General features: G+C 42.3%; 1 protein-coding gene across 1 annotated transcript in view; it reads left to right on the forward strand.

Annotated features, from left to right (window-relative positions):
• Positions 1-21,437, forward strand: part of CABLES1 (Cdk5 and Abl enzyme substrate 1) — a 68,909-nt gene extending 47,472 nt beyond the window's left edge. Inside the window, exons 5-10 of the mRNA XM_042869333.1 lie at positions 3,248-3,347; positions 4,857-5,013; positions 5,929-6,032; positions 15,594-15,700; positions 16,686-16,893; positions 18,377-21,437. Coding sequence (XP_042725267.1) covers positions 3,248-3,347; positions 4,857-5,013; positions 5,929-6,032; positions 15,594-15,700; positions 16,686-16,893; positions 18,377-18,517 — 817 coding nt within the window. The 3' untranslated portion in view covers positions 18,518-21,437. The remainder of the gene's footprint in view (positions 1-3,247; positions 3,348-4,856; positions 5,014-5,928; positions 6,033-15,593; positions 15,701-16,685; positions 16,894-18,376) is intronic.
• Positions 21,438-21,967: the final 530 nt, after the last annotated feature.

The raw sequence follows: 21,967 nt of genomic DNA on the forward strand, positions 1-21,967 counted from the left end.
TGCCTGTTCTATAAGACTTTTTACCATCCCACGGTAAATTTGGATTCACAGGTTCTGTTCCAGGTGAATCTCTGAGGTGGAGAAATTGCTTTTCTTTTTTTTCCTCCTATCTGGGATAACTGCAGCAATGTGCTTTGTTTTGAGTGTAGTTTCTAACACTGCTCACCAGCTCACTTTCTGGAAATGGTGCGCACACATAGAACACCGTTATTTACCTAAATCAGGATAACTTCCCAAATGCTGTCAAAAACTGGGCTGGTCTTGTGATTTCTTTTCATTTTCCCTGCTCAAATAAAGTGAAGGTAGTCACTGGGTTCCTGTTATTTATTTTAACTTCACAATATCTACTTGAATCCCTGGAAAATTTTGTGAAAAAGCACTTTTGGAAAACAAACCACAGGAAAACTGAAAATGAGGAAGAGAAGGAAGGAAGTTTTCTTCACTTAAAAGCCTATTTGGCAAGGACTGTCTTTCCTACTCTGCATTTTGCAAACAGCTCTTACTACTGCACATTGGTTTGTGCAATTCCGCAGTGCCAGTGATAATCTAAATATCTTAAACATAGAGAAAGCTTACTGGGTTTTTTTGTTTTTTTTTTTTGAAGTGCTGATTCTCTGTGCTCTCCCCTATGTGGGGGCTGTTGCCCGTGGTGCCATGGAAGGGGCCCCTATCCCAAAGATCTTGGTGTTGGTGGTTTGCTGTGCTTACGTATTAGTGATCCCAGAACAACCATCCTACTCATTTCCTAGGCATGGTTCACCTGTTTTGCAGCAAGCAAAGTAGAGGCATCTCCTGCTTTCCTAGTTTCTTTTGGGATTTGGAAGGCTTGGTGAGGAAGAGGCTGTGCTGGGCCAGCATCAGGACTGCAGGGCCTGGGTGGGGAAGGTCCTACAGCACTCCTGGGACAGTAGCTTGCTTTTACCCACCAAAATATCAATAACCTGCTTTAATTTAGATTCCAGAAAGGGTTTTTTTTATTATTTTATTTAGCTGGCAGAGTCATAGGTATCCAGTCTGAGCTTTGCTGAGGCATTCGTGAAGTTTTCTGTAGTAGGAGTGAGAAGAAAGGTGATGGCTCTCCCAGTAGGAACTTCATTAGCTTATTGTTAATCTTAGTAATCGGGAACTCAAAAAAGATTAACTGAAGTCACCTAGGAATCTCATATCAAGTATTTGCCAGGATCTTCTATGAGTAGGAGCATAAGTTGGGATGATCCTTTCCATTTGTACAGTGGTAAGAAACTGTGCTATTTTGCACTGATTTTCCTCAAGAGAATGAGTTGAATTCTCAGTTTTATGGACAAGTATCTCTGCAAAGAGTAACAGTTTCAACATAAGCAATCTTATGCTACATAAAAATAAAGAGCATGTAAAGGAAGAGAAGACTCTTACAAGCCCTTGCAAAACACTTAGGATGAGGGAGAATTACTGCAGTGTTGCTTATTGCAACACTGGTCCTGAAGGTAGAGGCTTCTTTTAGAAACGTCAGAAAGATGTGAAAAGTTGAGACACTAATCTTCATTGATCTCATGCTAATGTCCAGGAGTAATTCCTCTGCATTCTCACACTTGCAGCTGACCCTGATCTCTGCTCCCAGAGAACTGATTTCATTTAAGTCCCCAGAGCCTCTCTGGTTTTGAAAAGCTGCTCTGCTGACTCCTTAAACGATTCCAGATTTTTGTTGGGTACATTAACAAAGCTATCAAGCCTTCTCTGCTAATTGCATGGAGAGTTTTCTCTGTGACTTGCTTTGAAAGTTATAACAGCATTATTTCTTCCTCATTATCTTTGTGGAAGGAACCTAAGCTATTCTGATATTACTAAAGATAATCCAGATTTTTGTTTTGTTGTTCTGGGGACTTCCTCAAATTGTGTGTTTGTTTCATAGATAAGACCTATTGCTGTTTAGCATGTGTTTCTAGAAGATGTAGTTCCTTTAAGCATGTTCTGCCCAAGAACAGAGAGGCTAATCTGATGCCTCTGACAAAAGGTTATTTTTACAACATTATTTGTGCAGCCTCTCAGTAATATGGTATCAGGAAGCAAAATGGTAACATGACATGCATGAACTGAAGCTCAGGCAGTGAGTTAACAGGGCTTGGTTTGGATTAAAACATGGATATAGTGTTTTCTTTTGCCTTAGAGGTATGTTTTCCAGCAAATAGGTGCATTGGATTTTTATAGAAGCAAGATATGTGACTTACTGGGAACTCACTGGTTGTCAGTTTTTAGAGAAATAAAAAGAGTGACTACTTGTGAAGACAAGGAAGCAGGGTATGCAAAGAAAATGCAGGAATGAACCCAGGGCAGCAGTCAGATGAAGAGCCTATTCCGAGCTTCAGTGTCAGCATCTTTCCCCCTGTGGTTTTTAAGCACAGGTTGGAAGGGACCTCAAGGATCATGAATCTCCAACCCCCCTGCCACATGCAGGGCCACCAACCTCCATGTTTAATGCTAAACCAGGCTGCCCAGGGCCCCATCCAACCTGGCCTTGAACACCTCCAAGGACGGGGCATCCACAACCTCTCTGGGCAGCCTGTTCCAGCACCTCACCACTCTCTGGGTAAAGAACTTCCCCCTGATGTCTGATCTAAATCTCCCCTCCCTCAACCTAAAACCATTTCCCCGCGTCCTACACATATCAACCCTTTCAAAGAGTTGATTCCCCTCCCCTCTGTAGGTTCCCTTCAGGTATTGAAAGGCTGCAATGAGGTCACCCTACAGCCTTCTTTTCTCCAGGCTGAACAAGCCCAGCTCCCTCAGCCTGTCCTCACAGGGGAGGTGCTCCAGTCCCCTGATCATCCTAGTGGCTCTTCTCTGGACCCTCTCCAACAGCTCCCTGTCTTTTTTGTACTGTGGGCTCTTTATACTTCTCTGTGTTACAGCATAGGGTCACTTGGCATGTATTTTAGAAGCATCAGACTATTATGATACATGTCTAGACTATTGGATGTCATCTGAAACTGATAGGACTCGCAGTTCCCTGTCAGTGCTGTGCTGTGTCAAGTGTTCCCAGTGATGAGGAAAGGTTTTGCAGTGTAAGTAGAATCTGATGTGCAACTAGAAGCGAGGTAGGCTTTTGCTGTAACATATTATAGGCAACACAGTCTTGCCTGTAGAAATTGTCTGGTCTGTGCTTTGCGTTAATACATTTGAATTAATGGTACCTTCTTCCAGCAATGCATTGTGAAAAGTAAATAAGAGGTGTGTACTAAGAACTGTTTCTGCTCTGGTTTCTGTTCCCTAGGGACATGAAGTTGGATGGTGGACGCCAGTGCCATTCTACTGGAGTGTGTCTGAAAGAGATCATTGGTCTTGAAGGTGTGGAGCTCGGAGCAGACGGGAAGGTGGGGATGCTTCAGTTCCTACTTCGTTAGATTTTGTGTAGTAAGGAAAAAATAGGGCATAACTAACAACAAGCACAAATGTAAAAATAAATTACAACATGCAGCATAATAGAGTAGGTAAAGCATAGTATGTACAAACTGTAAATAAGACCAGCAGAAATTCAGAAAGTGTCAGTGCCCTAGCTGTCAGTGCTAACAGCTTTGCTGATGAAATCTGCCTCTGGCAATGTCTAAGTCTGTAGAGCGTTACTGAATCGCTCGGAGTTCCCTTAGCCTCGCAGGAGAAACCAGTGCAGAGTATGTTGTTAGGAGCTTGAAAATAATATCTGGTGATAGCTGTAAGCTGTAATTCTGTTTGCTTTCAATTTTATTTAATAAAACAGATCTTACTCAACATAATCATTTCTCCGAAGGAGCAGGACGACACTAGAGTAAACTGGATGAGTTTGTCAAAATCCTAGTGTGTGTTCATTAGAATAGAATAAGTAATGAATCTTTAGGGAAAATCGATCCATTTAAAACAAATCTGTAGGGGAAAGATAATTTTAATTGTATATGAATTTTTATTTTTAAATTTTTTTTCTGAAAACCTGATTTACTTCTGATGGTTTTGTTTATCCAGCCTGCTGACATTTCTGGATTTAAAGGCACTAGGTCAGTGCTGCTGCACATGATGTGCTCACCTAACCAAGTTACAGTCCAGACCTCAGACTGTAAATTCTTGAGGACAGTCTGTCTGCTTATAAATAAATTAAGGCTCACATGTTTTATTTGATACCTGTTCTGACCTCCTCATAAACTAGTCTGGAGTCTGAGACTCATTTTTTCCTTCCTTTTAATTTTTTTTTTTTTTTAAATCTAGAAGCAAGGTCTGCTACTGGCCAAGAGTGCAAGCAGGGAATTGGTTCACTTTAAAATTAATTTTATTGCACGTTATTCATTCACATGGAGTCCATGCTGGAAGTCTTGGAAGTGAATGGTCTGTAACCATTGCTGTAAGCTGGTAGCTCACTTATGACACCAGTAATACTTTACCAGACCAAATCCTAAAAGACAAAAGTACCAGAGAAAGCGCTTAAGTTAAGAGGTGTTCAAGTGATTTCCCTCTGGCTGATGTGTGCTGAGGGACCCATATAGAAGAATGCTATTTCAGTTTAAAAAAAAAAGTAGCTGAAGTCTGCTACAGAGAAGGCCGAGTGGAAGAAACAGTCATATTTGTAAATCTGACCCTTGAGTAAGATTTTGGAAATCCAGTTTATTAGAGCTTGTGTGTGTGTGTTTGTGGTTTTGTTTTGTTGAAGAATTAATGCATTTGCAAAAGCTTTTTTGCATGGATGAACTGACTACACTGAAGCACATGTAGGTGATGTGTTAATTCATTGGTGCCTAACTATTAAACCAGAAAGTCTTTTGCTAATTTAGCTTCCCTTGCTTCTAACTGAAGTGCACAAAAGGGATCCTGCTCAGCTGAGCTGATAGTAAGTCTGTCTATTCTGACTTTCTTTTTAGACTGTTTCGTATACACAGTTCCTGTTTCCAACCAACGCTCTAGGAACTCGGAGGAACACAATAGACTCCACCTCATCCTTCTCCCAGTTTCGCAATGCAAGCCATCGTAGCCTTTCTTTGGCAAGAGCTAACAGCACCCAGGGCAGCATCGATGCAGGTAACTTACCAAGAAGCTTGTTTTAATATATTTGCATACTCTGGCAATAGAGAATTAATTATAGTGAAGGATTTTTGGTGGAGAGACACTTTGTCTCTGCCAGTCACTTTTGTGCTCAAATTAAGCAAGATACGGTCCCATGCAGTAAGTAACATAAAGCTCAGAATGCCTTTCTCCTTGCTTGTTCCCTTTTATTCAGCAAAGCTGGCTTTGGATCATGGAAAGTTGAGTAAACACAATCACTGGTTCTGTGTCATACTGCCAGCCACTGATCCTGCTCAGCATGCCTCCTTGGGTGCCTTCCTTCCACAAAAGGCTCATCACCTTCGTTTGCTGTGGAAAATACACAATGGCAACACGATAGTCATAAGCTGAAGGTGTAAATCATACTTTTGACCTTTATTAGACTGGAAGGGGCTGTGTTTACAAAATTAGGCACAAAATGTATGCCAAAGCACTGTATGCTTAAGATACTTTAGCATGTTAAATGAAACAAATCAAAACATCTCCATAAACAGATGAGAACTTGTTGCTGGGAATAAAATTCAACAAAACTTCCCCCCTGACTTTCCTCTCACCTGAGCATGGCAGGGTACATGGGACTACATTTGTTTTGCAGACTTTTGGCCTGTGGCTTCATTACGGAACTTAAAATAATTGTGCAGTTCTCTAAGCCCTAAGTTCATATTTATCAGATAATTAATTAGCTTTCGGTCTCCTGTATCTTTGCAAGTTGTGTTACACATTATTGAAGTATTTAGAGTTGATAACATATACAGAACTTTTTTACTCTTTCATACATCCCACATGAAGATCATTTTGTGCATTACCAAGTCCACAGTTTGCCACTACCATTGCATCTAGAGATTTCTTGGTATAATAAATCCCTTTGTTATTTTTAATGTTGTTTTATAGGCAGTGACCTGGGAGACTATGTTGAATACGACCCAAATCTTTTAGATGATCCCCAGTGGCCATGTGGCAAACATAAGCGGGTTTTAATATTTCCTTCATATATGGTAAGTGATGTGTAAAACTGGCTGTAACATAGGTAACAGTATTTAGAACATTGAGGTTGCATTTGGCTGCATTTTAAGAAGATTATTATTATTTTTAATCTACTAATAACGGCTGTTTGAAATGCTTTGTTCTAACTGACAGTTACTTACCGGGACATGTAAGAACAAACTTGTGGAGGTATTACAACAGTAAATGGTTTTGTTACCGCTGTATTTCATAAATGTTTCAGATGAAAGGCTTGTTGAACAAAGCATTCATTCTCTCTCACACAGAGGAAAATTTATACTTCCTCTGACTGGCATCTATTACAAAATAGCAGAATGCCCATTAGGATTTTTCCAAAGACTTTAAACTGCATTGTATTTTGATGCTTATCATTCCCTCATCAGAATAGAACCTCGGTGTCTTGTATAGCCTATGTTTCCCAGGTATTTACTTCATCATGTGATAGTCCTTCCTTTCAATGCAGCAATTATCAGCATAATATGTATGTTTTCCACCATATCCAAAGCTGTAATGCAGCAGGCTCATAACTGTTCCTTGATCTCTGCTCTAACTCAGTGTTCTCTGTGGTGAGAGACTTCTGTAGCCTTTTTGCTGTTGCACCAACTTGGTAGAATTTGGTATGCTATTTTGGCAGTAATGTTGCAAGGTGTGGTGCAGTTGATGCACGTGAGCACATATCTGTCTGAATTAGACATCCAAAGCAGAATTAGGCAGTGGGGAAAAGCTAGTTATCTTTTTTTTTCTTTCTTTCTAACAGTGGTTACTTACTATTACTCTTACCAATATACAAATAGGATAGGATTTGAAATGTTGCAGTCTGAAGCGTTGTTCACATTCTCACTTGGAACAAAGAAACTGCTGATGCTTTTAAAGATACAGTCTTTGCAGGATCCCTTCTGCCCCCTAACTGGTCTTTACTTGATAATAGTATTGCTAGGTGCACCTTCTCAAACATAAATGTTTTTTTACATGCGTCACATAGATCTCCTTGTTCAGTCTATTGCACAGAAAGGCTTCATTGAGATCTGAGGGTACTTTTGGATTAAAATCCAAGTGAGAAGTTCAGTCAGTTCTCAGATTTCAGCCAGTTTTAAGGTTGTCAACTTACGTTTGGCCGGCAACCCACAAATTGTCATCCTTTTTGTTAGCTGCATCTGGATGAGAAGATATTTGTTAGATTTTAATATGGTTATTGTCATGGACAGGGAGCAGTCTTCCATCAAACAGAAAAATGTTGTTAACTGGCATCTAAAATGAACGTAGTTTAGCAGTCATGGTTGTGTTTCCAACCTTCTTAAGGCTGGAGGCCAATCTGAGTCCTCTAGGTCACCCAAAGTCTTTGAGGCTGTCTCTACTTGTCTTGAGGCAGACATGGTTGAGTATGAGGGTGCCCTCCTTTTACATACACTGGTAAACCACAACATTTTGAGGTCTGTGACTGTGCTTGTATTGCGGTAAGCTGGGGCTTTCCCCTGTGAGAGAGGTATAACTAAATACATTCATGGTGAAAAATGGTCTTCAAGGATGACTATTAATGACATTGTCATTGTTTGTTCCTTCTCTGAAGGAAGGCACTGATCTAAGAACAGACAAAAGGAAATTAAGAGCTATGTTTCTTTTGATGGTGAGAATAGCTGGCACGAGCCAAGAGCTCTCTTGTCTAAGATCCAAGATTTTGCTGTGATGCAACACAGGAGCTTGACAAGGAACCAAAGAGCGGGTGTTTGTTCTTCAGTGCTTGGCTGAGGGATTTCACAAGTGGCTGTTGCTTCCTTCATTGAGAGAAGGGAGGAAAGGTCATGCTGGAGTGTCCTGGAAGCCTGCAGGTTTAAACAGGCTTTGGCAGCTTTGGTTGTATGCACTGAGTTGGTCTGTATTGTGTCCATCTTATGCTTTCTGGGCTCAGCTGGTGTTGCCACTCCCTGCAGTTCACATTGGTGTGAATAGGAGCATAACAGGCTGTAATTTCAAGGCATTTTCTTTACCAGATATAAAAACATTCTGTGAAATGACCACAGCATTGTCATCCTGCTGTACAGAGCTCCAAGCAACCTGTGGGCCCAAGTGGAACAGTGCTTCAGCTACTGCCTCCCACGAGTACTCGAGCAGCTGAGAGTGGCTCCAGTGTCAGCACTGTGTGTGGAGAGCTGCAGTTTGTAATTAAAGTTTCAGTTCTTGGCCAGCATTTAGCATTAATGTTTGGCAGCTGCAAGCTGTTGAGTTTTCCCCCTCCTCGTAGTTGTCAGAGCAATTAGCAGAGGAAGGTGAGTGATGAGGATATGAACAAACAGTGTTTTAGATGCTGTGCTGCAACAGATTTGCATGGTGCTGCTGGCTGTAGAATCACTGAATGCACAGATAGGGCACCTGAGAACCCACCATCTGCTTGCAGGCCAGGATTGCTCCTCTGCTACAACACTACTGAGATTTACATGAATTCTGCTTGCATAAATACTGCAGGCTTTTTCCCCAGGCATAAGACAGACAAAATGTGTGGTCCTGCTTGGCTTTTAGTCTGAAATAAGTGCAGTTAGCACTTGAGCCTATGAGACATGCTATTCCCTCCAGTTTTGTGGAACCTGAGGTTATTATCACTCGCATTGGTCTTATGGTCAGCAGAATTAGTGCCAATTTGCAGAGCACTGCAAGTCCTCAGCTAGTTCCCAGGAATAGCAGAGCTTCCTCTTTGAAGATAGTTGTGGGGAAGGAAAAGTGCTTTTGGATCAGTCTTTTTTATTTTTTGCAGCGAAGTTCCTGGCTTTAAAGGCTGTACACTTCCCTCTTGCATTTCTAAAAGTGATGCCTAAACACTGCCTGATGGACAAATCAGAAAAGGCAGTTTAAATAAATGTCCAGCACAAACCCCACCACTTCTGTTAATTGCATTAGTCATATGTAAATTCTAGTCTACCCCAGAGAAATTAGTTCCCTTTATACTGTCTTTGTAGGAGAGTTGACAATCTCTGCTGCAGTGTAAACAGTAAGAGGTAGAAGAATTCATGCTGGGGGAGGCGGGGGGAGGGAAACATCATGTCATGGCTAACAGATGTCTTCCTGGCTGATACTGCTGAAGCAGGAATTCTTGCAGATCCTTAAATCTCCCTTGAATAGGAACTTTCACCAGCTACCAGGCAGAACAGTGACTTCTTCACTAGTGTCTCACATTGACCAGTGTGCAGCCAGGTTCTGCAGTGTCTCCCTGCTCATCCTGCATTCTTGTGAGCAGAAGGAAACACTTTCTGTGCAGGGAGCGAAAACTCACTCTGCAGCATGGATGAGGCCAACTCCCAAGCTCTGGTTCTGTTGCTAATACAAGAGCACAGGAGTGTGTTCACATGGCTGATCTCTGCTGCCAGGACTTGCAGGAAAAGAGGAAAAGCCCAGATCAGTAGCAGCTTGACTTTGAGTGACCCTTCTGTAACAACGTCCGTGCAATATCCATCTATCTGTGCCCAAGGGATAAACTTGGAAATTGGGTTTTGGTCTTTAATGACAGTTCCCGTGTATTGGTTTAATTATAACAAAACAAATTGACAGCTGTACACTGCTGATTAAAGAAAAAAGTGTGTTGCATAAGGCTGTAGGGCTCTTGCAGCAGGCTGGCCATCAGCTTGTATCTGCCAAGTGAAGAACCAGTGTCAAGCATAACTAGGCTGCATTATTAGATATTGGTCTTCCAGTGTGGTTTTAAAATTAGAACTGCTCACTGTTCTGTGCATGTGGGCTGATGAAAGCCCTGCATGATGCTGGAGTGCACTCAGCCTCTCACTCCTCGTTGCTGTCTTTCACAGGGAGCACCAAGGTCAGAAGTACTCCACTTGCAGACTGTGGCCTTTGGCATTGGCACCGTATTCTTCAAGCTGCTTCTGTAGATATAAATTAAACATCTACAGATTGCTTTCTTATCAGCTGCTGGCTTCGTACCCAAAAGTCTCAGGGAGCAGAGAATTGCAGTGGTGGTATATATTCATAGTTAAAGCCAGTGCTGTATGGATTTGATGCTATATTTGGCTGAGGCTCCAGTAAGCATGTATTTAGTAACAATGGAACACTGTATTAAATGAGAACGATTTCAGGGTGTTAACAGAATAAAATAAACTGGCATCCTTATATGCACTCAGACAGAGAGTTTTCAGATGGTTTGCCTTGTGAAATTGTAAATATTTCAGTTTAAGGTCATTGAAAGTTAGTAACTTTATAACAATAGAAACATCTTCTAGTCTTCCTTTTCCTTTTTTGTGTAGTTATTATTACCATTATAAAGGAATGACTCCTATTTTCCATGACTGTTCTAAGCTTCTGCTTTAGCAGGATTTCCCGTATATATGCATACTTAGCCACCTCCATATACACTGAGTTACAGACAGTTCACAGCTACATAGCTCATGCTATATACCCTAAGGCAGTACACAGTCACTGACTTCTCTGCTGTGTGGTTCAGAACTGTGCTACTGACAGTCTGCTTAAACCTGATGGACTTGTGTCTGCTCTCCATGGACTGCATTTATCACAGGTCCAAGGTAAGGCAGCTGAAGAGAATTTATTTTATAACTTCCATTTATTCACCTATTTTATTCTGATCTTACCTTTCTTAAGAGGGAGGTAGAGGCACCCAAGTCCAGGTCATCTTTTACTGGTAGCATGCCAAAGTAGGGTTTATTTTCAACGCTATTTCATCCTGCCAGTCTTTCCAATCATTTCAGGCATCCTTCCTCCTCCTGCATTTAGGAAACTATATATACAGCTTTCCTGTGAGAAAGCAGCTGCTTGAAAACGCGTGTGAATAACACAGAAGCTAACCTCCAAGTTCAAAACTGCCAGCCATGCAAAAAGTGTGCAGAGCAGAGCCCTCAGCCCAAGCATTCATCATGTTGTCCAGGCATCTGTCAGCCGCCATCTATCAAAGCTTTCATTTGTCTTGTGCAACTCCCGTCACCAAACTAAAATATACATCTGCAGATTTGTATACAGAGAATGTGAACAGAGCTCACAGAGGAGTATTTCTGAATACTAAAGTGAAATTTATTTCGTGCAAGCAAGCTGTGAGAAACAAGACAGACGAGCCTGGATGACAGAAGTTACAAACATGGGAGATTAGAGTGTTGGGGAGAAGGGTGGGTCATTCCCACTACAGTGCTGGTGTATGTGACAGCCCTGGCAGTGCAGATGCCTCACTGTTAGGGAGTAGCGTTCTCTATGAGAACATTTAGATAGAAAAATGTCATGCTCCTTTTAGAGTGTTTGCAACCCCCTGATAAAATTTGGAGCATCAGTATTGTACAGTGCTCCTGTACAGACAATACCAGAGCTGTTCCAGACAGACAGAACTCTACTTTGCGTGCAGTGATGTCTTTTTGACACAGCAACTTTGTTTGTGACTGCCAAGCAGCCCAAGAGAAATAAAATTCTAAAGCAGAGAAGAGAAAAGGAAGAGGAAATGCTGAGCAGGAGAAAAGGTGGCAAACAGAAAGGTCAGAGCACTCCCGTTTCTACAGTGAGATCCCAGCTGGCCCTTGTGGGTCATTAGGACACCCTGGCCATGCTTCTGACCTTGTGCGCGCACTGAGGTTTCCTCCAGCCCTTTCCTACTCCATGGAAGGGTCGGTGCTGAGCGACTTGCAGTGTGCAAGCTGTGCCTGGGGGAAAGGACAGACAGAGGATACTTGAACAGGTGAGGGGGGAGCTGGGGCTGGGATTTCTCCACAGCCTCGTAGGTGCACAGTGTGGCAGCGAGAACGCTGCCCCTCTGATGGGCAGCATCCCAAATTTGTCATTTCTGTTGGCATCAGCTGGACAAGGGACAAGTCAGGCTTCTGCAGCAGCTACCCAAAAAAATCATGGGAAAAAAGAAAAGAAGTTGTGCAATTCCTTTTCCCAAGAATAAGGACAGTTAGTTGGGCTTTCCAGTATGGCACTGACAAGATGAGACAGCTGCCTTAGAGCCAGTGTGTTCAAACATGCTGCTGTTATCCTGTTACATGAATCAAAACCAGCACACACTGGCTTTCATCTGGATTTCATTATTGTGATTTATATCATAGAGACTGTTGTCTAGCAGGAAGCAGCAGTATTCAGAGTTGGAGGGGGAGATCCTTATCGCAGATCCTTATCACTGGCACAAAATTGACAAATCTCTGTGTTTAAAAATAGTTGTACCTCCTTTCCATTTTCAGCTTTAAGCTGTCTGCTTATTCTCAAGCCTCTGAATGTTTTACTTTACATATTTTTTTTTTAAAAAAAGAACTTTTTTTTTAACAAAGATTTAAATACAGGTAGTCCTCTTGGCAGTCGACTGGGTCAGAGAACTCCCTGGTAAAAGCAGAGCAGTGTGTAAGGTACCCATGAGACAGCTGCAGGATCACATATGTGACTCGTCATAGAATGGCTTAGGTTGGAAGGCAACTCAAAGCCCACCCAGTCCCACCCTGTGCCATGGGCAGGGCCCCATCCAACCTGGTCTTGAGTGCCTCTAGGGATGGAGCACCACAGCTTACATGGGCAGCTGTGCCAGCGCCTCACCAACCTCTGAGTGAAGAATTTCTTCCTGACATCTAACCCAAATCTGCTCTCTTTTAGTTTAAAGCCATTCCCTCTTGTCCTATCACTGTCTTCCCATGTAAAAAGTACATGATAGAAGTGGAAGCAAGCACAGCCTGCTGGCCAGCGTAACCTGCATACAGCCCTCCAGCTGGCTCTGCAGCGTGCTTGGGCCCTCTCTCTGCGAGGTAGTCTCTGTCCTGCACAGCCAATCCATGCTATTTGATGTTCTCTGTACAGGAGGAAATGATCACCTGGAAAGTGCCAAGAGCAGGTCTGCCAGAAAAACCCATGGTGGCTTTGTAGGAGATAACTAAGATAAAACTAAGGAGCTTTGTGGTAACAGAGAGCAAGCAGCGCGTAGTTAGTTAGGTTTGCAATAAAGCTTGGAACAAGGCGTGGTATAGCTTTGCAAAGTAGCACCAAGCTCATTCTTTCCAAGCTTGCCCAAGACAACCAAAAATTCTGAGAGTATATGAAATAAACTTTGGACTTAGTAGCGGGTAGCCTTGCTATACTTAGCAATCTTTTGAATCTGTAAATAAGTGAGTGAGGCTTGGACCCACATTCCTGTATTTCAAGTAGCAAATAGTGCTGGTCTAATTATAACTTTATGTATATATAGCTCTATAGCTTTTCTCAATAGTCCTCTTACAGCAGTATTAGGAGGATTCCTGTAGTATCACTAAAACTCCCAGCATGTCTATGCAAGCATCAGAAGCACACAACTGCTGATGGTCATCTTGAGGGAAAAAAAAGAGACAAGGAGTAGGCAAGTAGGAAACAAAGTCCCATGGAAAGAAATGAGAGAGGTAATCAGTAAGAGTTTGTTCTTCAGTTGCTGAGGGCTGAGTCCTGCAGGCCTGCAGCAAGGCCTCCTACAATCAGGTAACTGTGCATTCAGACAAATCCACACTTTATTCTGCCTTCAGCAGGCCTGGCCACAGGCAGACCCATACAGCCAGGTGATGCTTTTCTCTTCTAGCCCAAATAGGGCAGAGTTTCTCTGCTCCATCTTTACCTTTCTTTTTATTCAGGCATGGCAGCAAGCTGCCTGCCTCAGCCTGAAGACAGAATGTGGATCACTGCGGGGACTGCCTGGGCCTGTGCTCTGGCTCATACATGCACGTGCAGGGCAACAGAGCTGGCTATAGAAGGTTGTCGTGGCATTCTCCTTTTTGATGATTTCTTATAACTGGCAGCTCTCCTTCATTGGGCAGAATTTTGTAATAAATCATCCTCTTTATTGAGAAAAATTTGGATGGTGCTTAGGATGTAACTGCGTCAGAGGGGGCTTGCAAGCATTCATACTTAGCGGCAGGCAGCTGTTGTGCTTGACATGCCTAGCAAAATTACCTGCCAAGATGTCATGGGGAGCAATTTATCTGGACAAATTATGCTTTTCACACTGCAAGTCAGATAGCTGAATAGCCCTCATTGTTAAAGGTATGTATGACTGTAACAACTCCATGTGCCAAGAAGTTGCCTTTTTCCTCTTCATTATAGCTCGTTTGCCTCAAATACTGCTGTGAGCTATTTAGGGGAGAAGCACACTCCGCTTTCTTCTAAATTCCTGTTATTACCCCTTATTTCAGTACCATAGCTCTTAAACAAAATGCAGGACAAGTTAGTTGCCTTTCGCTCTTCTTCATGCTCAGATCTGATGCAGCCAAGGACGTAATCAGACGAGTTGTTCAGTTGCTCTCCAAAGCCACTATATTGTCCTTTCCCCAAATCCTTCCATATTTAAATACTGGGGAAAAAAAGAAAAAAAAAACACAAAGGATATTCAGTTGGGTCTTTTTGGCTGATTTAGATTCCCATGAAGATATAATACAAGGAGGCTTAATCTTCTATAAAGGCATAACATGGTGTGGTTTGCATGCCTCTTTCTACCTCTCTTTGTTTACAGTTAACATAATGTAGTTTAAACATAAACAGAAATTAGAAGGGAAAGAGAAACCAGTAACTGGATACTTGGAAACTGTATTGTCTTCCATGCTTCTGTTCAAGGTCGGAACAGCCAAAGCCAGGAAGAGAATTGGCACATTACTAAAGTGAAGGATTTGCTGTTGTCTGGCTGATAGTTTCAGGCCAAGTGAGTGGTGGCAGATGGTTTTGGCAAAGTGTTTCCTGAATGAATACTGAAGGAATGACAGAAGCGCTGCACACCCATAGCTTCTGGCATGCAGGATGAGCCAGGAGGGCCCTCTGCTAAATAAAGAAATTCTTAAGGGGATGAGAAAAGAATCATAGAATCATAGATTTGCTCAGGTTGGAAAAGACCTTAAAGATCATCAAGTCCAACCACAACCTTACTCTAACAATCCTCCTCTACATCATGTCCCTGAGCACCACATCCACATGGTTTTTAAACACATTTAGGGATGATGAAGAACAGGAATTTCAAGGTAAAGGAAGTAGGCTGTACACTTCTAATGTTGTTCTAACTCAGTACTTCTGTTCACTTAGTTTGTAACTTTTGAGAGTATTACTGTCTTTCATTCTGTTGAATTACTCACCATTTAGGCCTATTACCTATTTTGTTATAATTCTAGGATACAGTACTCAACAATTTATGCCAGCAATTCCTTTGAGCATTAAGTCTGAGACTGGCAGTATGTTTCAGAGCCACACACAAAGTCTGGTCATCAAATTAATTATTGTGATAACTGAACTTTGGCTTAACAAGAACTGTCAGCTAGGTTTTATCCACCCACGTTTGGCTTAAACTCGTCCTCAGCAGTATTTGGAAGGCTTGTAATAAGGTATGTGCTGCTCAGGGTTTGTGCTGAACACTCATCTCTGATTTCAGGTCACCCATTCTGATGGAGCAGTTGCAAGCAAATTGATACCTTAATTCAGATCTCATTTTTCCTGTTTTTGAAATCATTAAGACTGACTGGTGCTTGTTTGGTATTTCTTGCTTGCAGGGAGTGAGCCATCATGTTTGTTAACTGTAACTGTGATCATGTTGTAAACTATAAGAATGATTTTCTCTCAACCATGTGTTACAGACCACAGTCATAGACTACGTGAAGCCATCAGATCTCAAAAAGGACATGAATGAGACATTTAAGGAAAAGTTCCCTCACATCAAGTTAACCCTCAGTAAAATAAGAAGGTACGTTGCGGAGCTTGGTAAGGCTGCAACATGATACGGCTGTCTCACGTTGCAGCGTGATTGCTGTTGTACATGAAGAGACACACAGCACTGATTGATTTTCCAAGAGCAGTGACCTGCAGAGGTGCAGAATAAGTCAGATGATTGCTTTGATTAGTTGGCTGAGAAAACCAGATAGGGGAATGTGCAAGCACGTACAACTCAGGTGTCAAGCTCCACTTATAAGAGGATGAGGATGTGAGCTGTGCTTGCGTTATACTATCAGATCCAGAAAAAATGATACAAAAAAAGACTTCAAACTTATGGCACTTAGCTTAGAAAGACAATGAAGAGGGAGAAATGTTGATTTTTGCCTCTTGTGCAAAGAGCATGGTCAGAAGCAAAACAGCGGATAAGTTTCACTGCAAAGTTGTAGTATTTTGTCACTGTTTCTAGTGTAGCAGTCTATACATACTGAATAATGGTGATTTAATGTGACTGAAGTGGCCAGTGTATGTTTGGTGGCCCTGCTAGGCAAGGGGGTTGGAACTACATGATCCTTGAGGTCCCTTCCAACCCGGGTGATTCTGTGATTCTGTGTGATACTGGCTCCTGTTGCTCTGTAACTACAGAATTCTACAGTGCATAGCAAGTTTGGATTTGACCAAACATAATCAACTGCAAAGTTGCATATAGATCACAAGCAACCAATCCACTGCTATTAATAAATTGTGTATAGCTTAAGACTTCCAATGAAATATTTTTACCAAAAAATGTCAAAGCTCTTCAGTTACTATTGCAGTTTGATACAACTACCTGTTGGGGGGAAAGGATTAAGTCAAAACAGAGTGTCCCTAAAATAGAGCATAAACATACCTGCCCAGTAAATTACACTTTCCCTTTCCATTTGTGTAAGCAGGAATCTCTGCAATAATGACTCTTACAGTGAAATGAGTAATGCTTTAACATGCAGTTCACGGCATGCTTGTCTGGTCTCTTTACTCAGCTTGAAGAGAGAAATGCGCAAGCTTGCTCAAGAAGAATGTGGTTTTGAAGAGCCCACAGTAGCCATGGCCTTTGTCTACTTTGAGAAGCTCGCTCTCAAGGGGAAGCTGAACAAGCAGAATAGAAAGCTTTGTGCTGGAGCCTGTGTTCTTTTAGCAGCCAAAATTGGCAGTGACCTCAGAAAACATGAAGTCAAGCATCTTATAGATGTAGGTATCCATACAGTTCCTGTGTTCTCTCTACATAAAGTGCCAGTGCGTGGTATATACAAGCCTGCTTATCAGTAGTCATGCTTTCTTTAGGTATCCAGCCCTCCAGCTAGCTAACCGCATTCCTTTATTTTACGTTGATGGGGAAGTAGGAGTGATCTGTGTGATAGCAGAGGACCAAGAAACCCATTTGATATGACTGAGCACCCTTGGTATCGGATATTTTGAGGTCTGATATATATATCTTACCACCATTCTGCCAATATAAGTCAAAAGTTAACCTTCAGGAAATTCATTTTGCTTTTAATTTTATTTTTAAGAGTGTTAGTAAAGACTATTCTTTGAAAGTTAAGTGTAGATGGTAACTTGGGAAGAAATCTTACTACCAATACTATATTCATTAAGTTAACCTTTAGGGCAAGTGGATATGGTTTCCATTAGACACTTCACCCTAACTTTTTTTTTTTTGTGGAAGAAGGTGTTCGGTCTTCTACCCACTCCATATTAAAGAGTTAAGAAACAGAAGGGTGTCTTATTCCATAACATGTTTGCAAGCACTGAGACACCAATTAAACACAACAGAAAATCAGTCTCATAGCTGAGTACAACCAACTCACTTCAAGAGATGTGGGAACTCTGTTGGAGGCAGAACTGGACTCACATCTTTCTGCCCCAGCCACAGAACTGGTCTGGTAGTTTAGTAGAATATTCTTCAAATAGCCAGGAAAAAGTAAACTGAGTGGAAGCTGGAAGATCTGCCAATTCTGAATCATTGGTCTGCCCTTAAGGCACATGGAGGTTTTCATTAGATCCAGTGGGCAACAAAGCAGCAAGCCAAGGGAGGTCATAAGAGTGGAGCGGGGGAGAATATTTCTGAAGAGTTGGCTGCCTTCTTCTGTAGCATCCAAATCCAGTGAGAACAGCAGAACAGATGGAAAGTTTAGTACAGTGCAGCAGAAAGCAAGTATGAAATCTATTTAATCTCCTTTGGGAATAGCAGTTTCTAATATACACTGTACTTAGAGTTGTTATAGATGACACTTTTTGCCTCTGAGGCATTACAGTCAAATGTATCTAATTGTAGTGTAAATAATTTCCCTAACAGTGTGTTGTAACAGTGCCATGCTGGAAACAAAATCTGAGATTTCAAGCAGAGAGGAATTCTGTGGGCACTTATAAGGTGCACGTATTCCATTACACAAGTGACTGCACAAAGCTAGGTGTTTCTTTTCCTGCATTGCTGATCACTATAATCTTTAGAAGATGTATCTGCTAGAGCAGGAATGAGCGAGTTAAATGACAAACATCAGAAACAGCGAGTCCGGCTGAACTTTGTAAACCACCTCCCCAGTAAGAAATCAGTAGGAAATAGCGGTACACACTTAGGTGCAAATGTGAATAACATCATCTGTAAGAAAGCACTGGAAAGCCAAATCCTCATTGACAAAGTCCTTTTCATTTTTCTCCTGGGCTGTTGACACAGAAACTGGAAGAGAAGTTCCGGCTGAACAGGCGAGAGCTGATTGCCTTTGAGTTCCCAGTGCTGGTGGCCTTGGAGTTTGCTCTCCACCTTCCTGAGCACGAAGTGATGCCGCACTACAGACGCTTGATCCAGAACTCCTAGCACTGGCTGCCCTGCTGGGAAGGGGCTCCGGACTGTTCCCACCCGGCTCTCGTGAGCTGCATTACTACTGGAAATGCAAAGTTACAGACTCCTAACACTTCACTCTCTCCCTCTCCGAACCAGTTTTTTCAACAACTGATGGGAAACGCTGCGTTGACGTAAGACTCGGCTTTGACAAATTTAGATGTCGTTACTTTCTCAAAGCAGGTGGAGACTGAGATGTTGGTACATGGTTAATGTGCTGAAACTGGATGGCAACTGACCCTACCAGTGGGGACTGCGGACCTACAAGCTACCTGTCATCAGTCATACAAAAGCCTGAGGGGGCAGCCTCCATTACCACCCCTCTCTCAATCACACAAACCCTGAAAGCCCACTTGAGTGCATTCTCATAGTGCTTTTTCTACAAACCTGCTGCAACTCATGAAAGGACTCCTTGTGAAAAAGCTTTTAAAGAGAATATCTTCACTGTGTCAAAAAGAATGTGCCAATCTATTTTTGTATCAGCAATTGAAAGTGCACTTTTTCCTGTGGGGTGTTTGTGTGTAGATGTGTGTGTGTGTGTGCGCGATGCAGACCTGACCTGTGTCCATGTGGGTGGCTTTGCTGTTTCAGCCTGTATCAGTTACTGAGGGGGAAGATCAAGGTGACCTTACGTGTTTTCTTCTTGAAAAACATAACTACTGGAAAAGTGGTAAATGGGATCATTTTTGGATGCTCGTTTTATTGTTTTCTAATTCTCTGATCTTTCCAACATCTTACCTTTGAAAGGATCACACTACTATCAGGAGAGAAGGATCAGCAGCTAGCTGACCATAAGTTTTCAGTCATGTTTGTGATAGAAGTGAAAGCATTAGTATGAGATTTCCATGTCATGTTTTTTAAAAATATCTTGTGTTAAGCCACATGCTTATTTTTAACCTTCGCACTTTTCCCACTGTGGAGATGGTTAAGACTTGCACTCTGTAGTGTTGTATTTCTGTGCTCTATGTTAGAGTGCATAATAAGCACATTTGTTGTGCTGTATCTTAAAACAGTGTTTTATTAAAAAAAAAAAAAAAGTAGGGCTCAGCAGTATAACAGGTGTGTTAAGGCTCCAACAGCAGGGGCATCAGCTGTTGTTCAGGTTTTGTTTTTTAATGAAAATTGACTGTGCAAAACCTATAATCAGTGCCCATTTAAGTTAAAGACCCTGTTCCTTCCAACATTTCAGTATTGGAGTTTAACATGAAGCCTTCCTGCAACTCCCATGGCTCTGACTGGATGGATGCCCAGAAGCTGCCTAGTGTCGCCTGCACTCCCTGATGCTGTGTGGATGCTGGGCTGTGCTCATGGGCATCACTCAGCCAGTGGCATTCTGGGCATCACACCCATGTCCAATCTCCTCCTGCACAGGTTCACTTCCCAAGCCTTGCCCTCCACATGCCCCACAAGATCCTGTACAGTCGAATCCTTACACTTTTGATGTCTTTTATAAATAAATCTCAGCCATGAGATTGTAGCTGAAGCCTTACCTCTGTAAGTTCGGGAGTGCTTGCTCAGAGTATGGGAAGGGCTTGTGAGCAGAACGTCGAGAGGTGGGACACGTCAGAGGATGTACACACACTAATGCTTACTTTCTTTCACTCTTACTTTAACCGGTTTTATTACTTCCTTTGGTTAGGCCAGAAAACATCCAGTTTCTTTACCAGCTTTGACTCCTTTAAATTCTAGTACCAAAAACACCTGCATACGATTGCTCTCTAGGATCTGGAAAGGGTATGGGAAATGTGTCAGGACAAATGGGAATTCGTCTGATGCTGTTGCTCTCCCTCCATTTTAAGGGGGAGGGTCACTGTGCTGGCTTACAATTATTACTAATACTTGTCTAAATACTGATTAGATACATTCCAGCGGGACTGGGGTTGGGTGAACAGAAAAATGTGCACTTCCCTCCCCAGCGCAGCCCCCCACTCCCACTGCCTCCCAGCCCCAGCAGCCCAGGAGGAGAAGGGCCGAGTGCCCACGGCAGCACAGCAGCTGTCTGCAGACCACTGCAGTCAGCAGATCTGTCCTAGGGCCTTCCGTCCTTGGCTGTGGCCCTCCCCTCCAAAATCATGTATATACGTTCAAGATTTGCTTCTGGTGGCAGAGATCTGTTCCCAACACTGACTGCTGAAAGCTAAGAGGAGGCTTTACCTTCTGCAAAGGTTCTGCCTTTTGCTTTTTAGTCTTGATTTTTTTTTTTAAATGTTGCTTTAGAGTATTGCAGGGAAAAAGCAAATTGTGATTGCAAGATACAGACTAAAGAATGGCAGTCTTACAGTAGTCTTCAGAGACGCTATTGAATCATGCTGTCACATTTTTTGTCTCCTGTGCTGCTACCCAATCCCGATCCACAGTTTACACAGATTTCTGGGAGGAAATCTGATTGCTGGAGACTTTCTGCTTCTTGTTGTCATTGTTTTCATTGTTTTGGGGGTGGGAAAGGGTTTTGGAATGATGTTCAGTTACAGTTCCAATGTGGAATAAACAAGATGGTGGCAATGTTGCACTGTTCACTTAGGAATGTATATAAAGCCATATGATGCTAGATCTCAAAGCACAAAGCATGGTCAGTACGATGGTGGTTAGGACTACAGGCAGCGTGTACCCCCTTTTGTCCCCAATCCTGGGAAAATTCAGGCTGAAGTGACAGAGGAAATCTGTACCAAACAACAAACAGAAGTTGATTGTTTGCCTTTGTCTTACATGGTAACAAGTGTTGATTTACAAATGATTGTAGATTCAACTTCAAGTAGTTCCGAAAATCATCCATTCCATATCACCTGTTATGTTTTGAAATTACATACCATACACTCTACCATGCAGAGTTTTTGCTTTTTCTAGAAAAAATAAATAAAAGTTAAAAAAAAAAAAAATTGAAAAACCCAGACTCTTTTCCACAAGTGACAGTAAGTAAAATTATTCCGTTCTCTCATCTGTATGTGTCAAATGGTTCTGGTTTTGTCTTCCTCTGGGACATAAAGCTCATAATTAAGAAGTCCTGGGCATCTCCTAACCTTCATCTCCTGCAGATTCCTCACTTCCAGGATCTCTTCTCCAGCCAAGATCTCTTTTTGGCACCGGCTCCTCTCCATCATGTACATAAGCATGAAGTACACACAGACAAGCAGGCTCCTATGCAGTGCTTCTGTCTCATTACCCTTTGTTAATTGGAGAGGTTGGGATATGCCACTTAGGTTTAGTCCAGGTGTTATTCAGGTTTGCACCTAGCTCCGTACCAGTGGTAGTGCACATGGTAGGCTGTCAGAGTGGCAGTTTTGGACACTGAACACAATTATCTGCCATCTATTAGCAGTCAAACCATCTTTTCCACCTCCGACACTCCCTAAATCCAGCACATACCTCGGCCTGGTTTGGCCAGACGTTTTCACCAGACAGCACCTACATATTGTGCTTTTGCACTGA

Source organism: Lagopus leucura, unplaced genomic scaffold (genome assembly GCF_019238085.1).
Source record: "Lagopus leucura isolate 7727_CA_CO unplaced genomic scaffold, USGS_WTPT01 Super-Scaffold_100002, whole genome shotgun sequence".
NCBI lineage: Eukaryota > Metazoa > Chordata > Aves > Galliformes > Phasianidae > Lagopus > Lagopus leucura.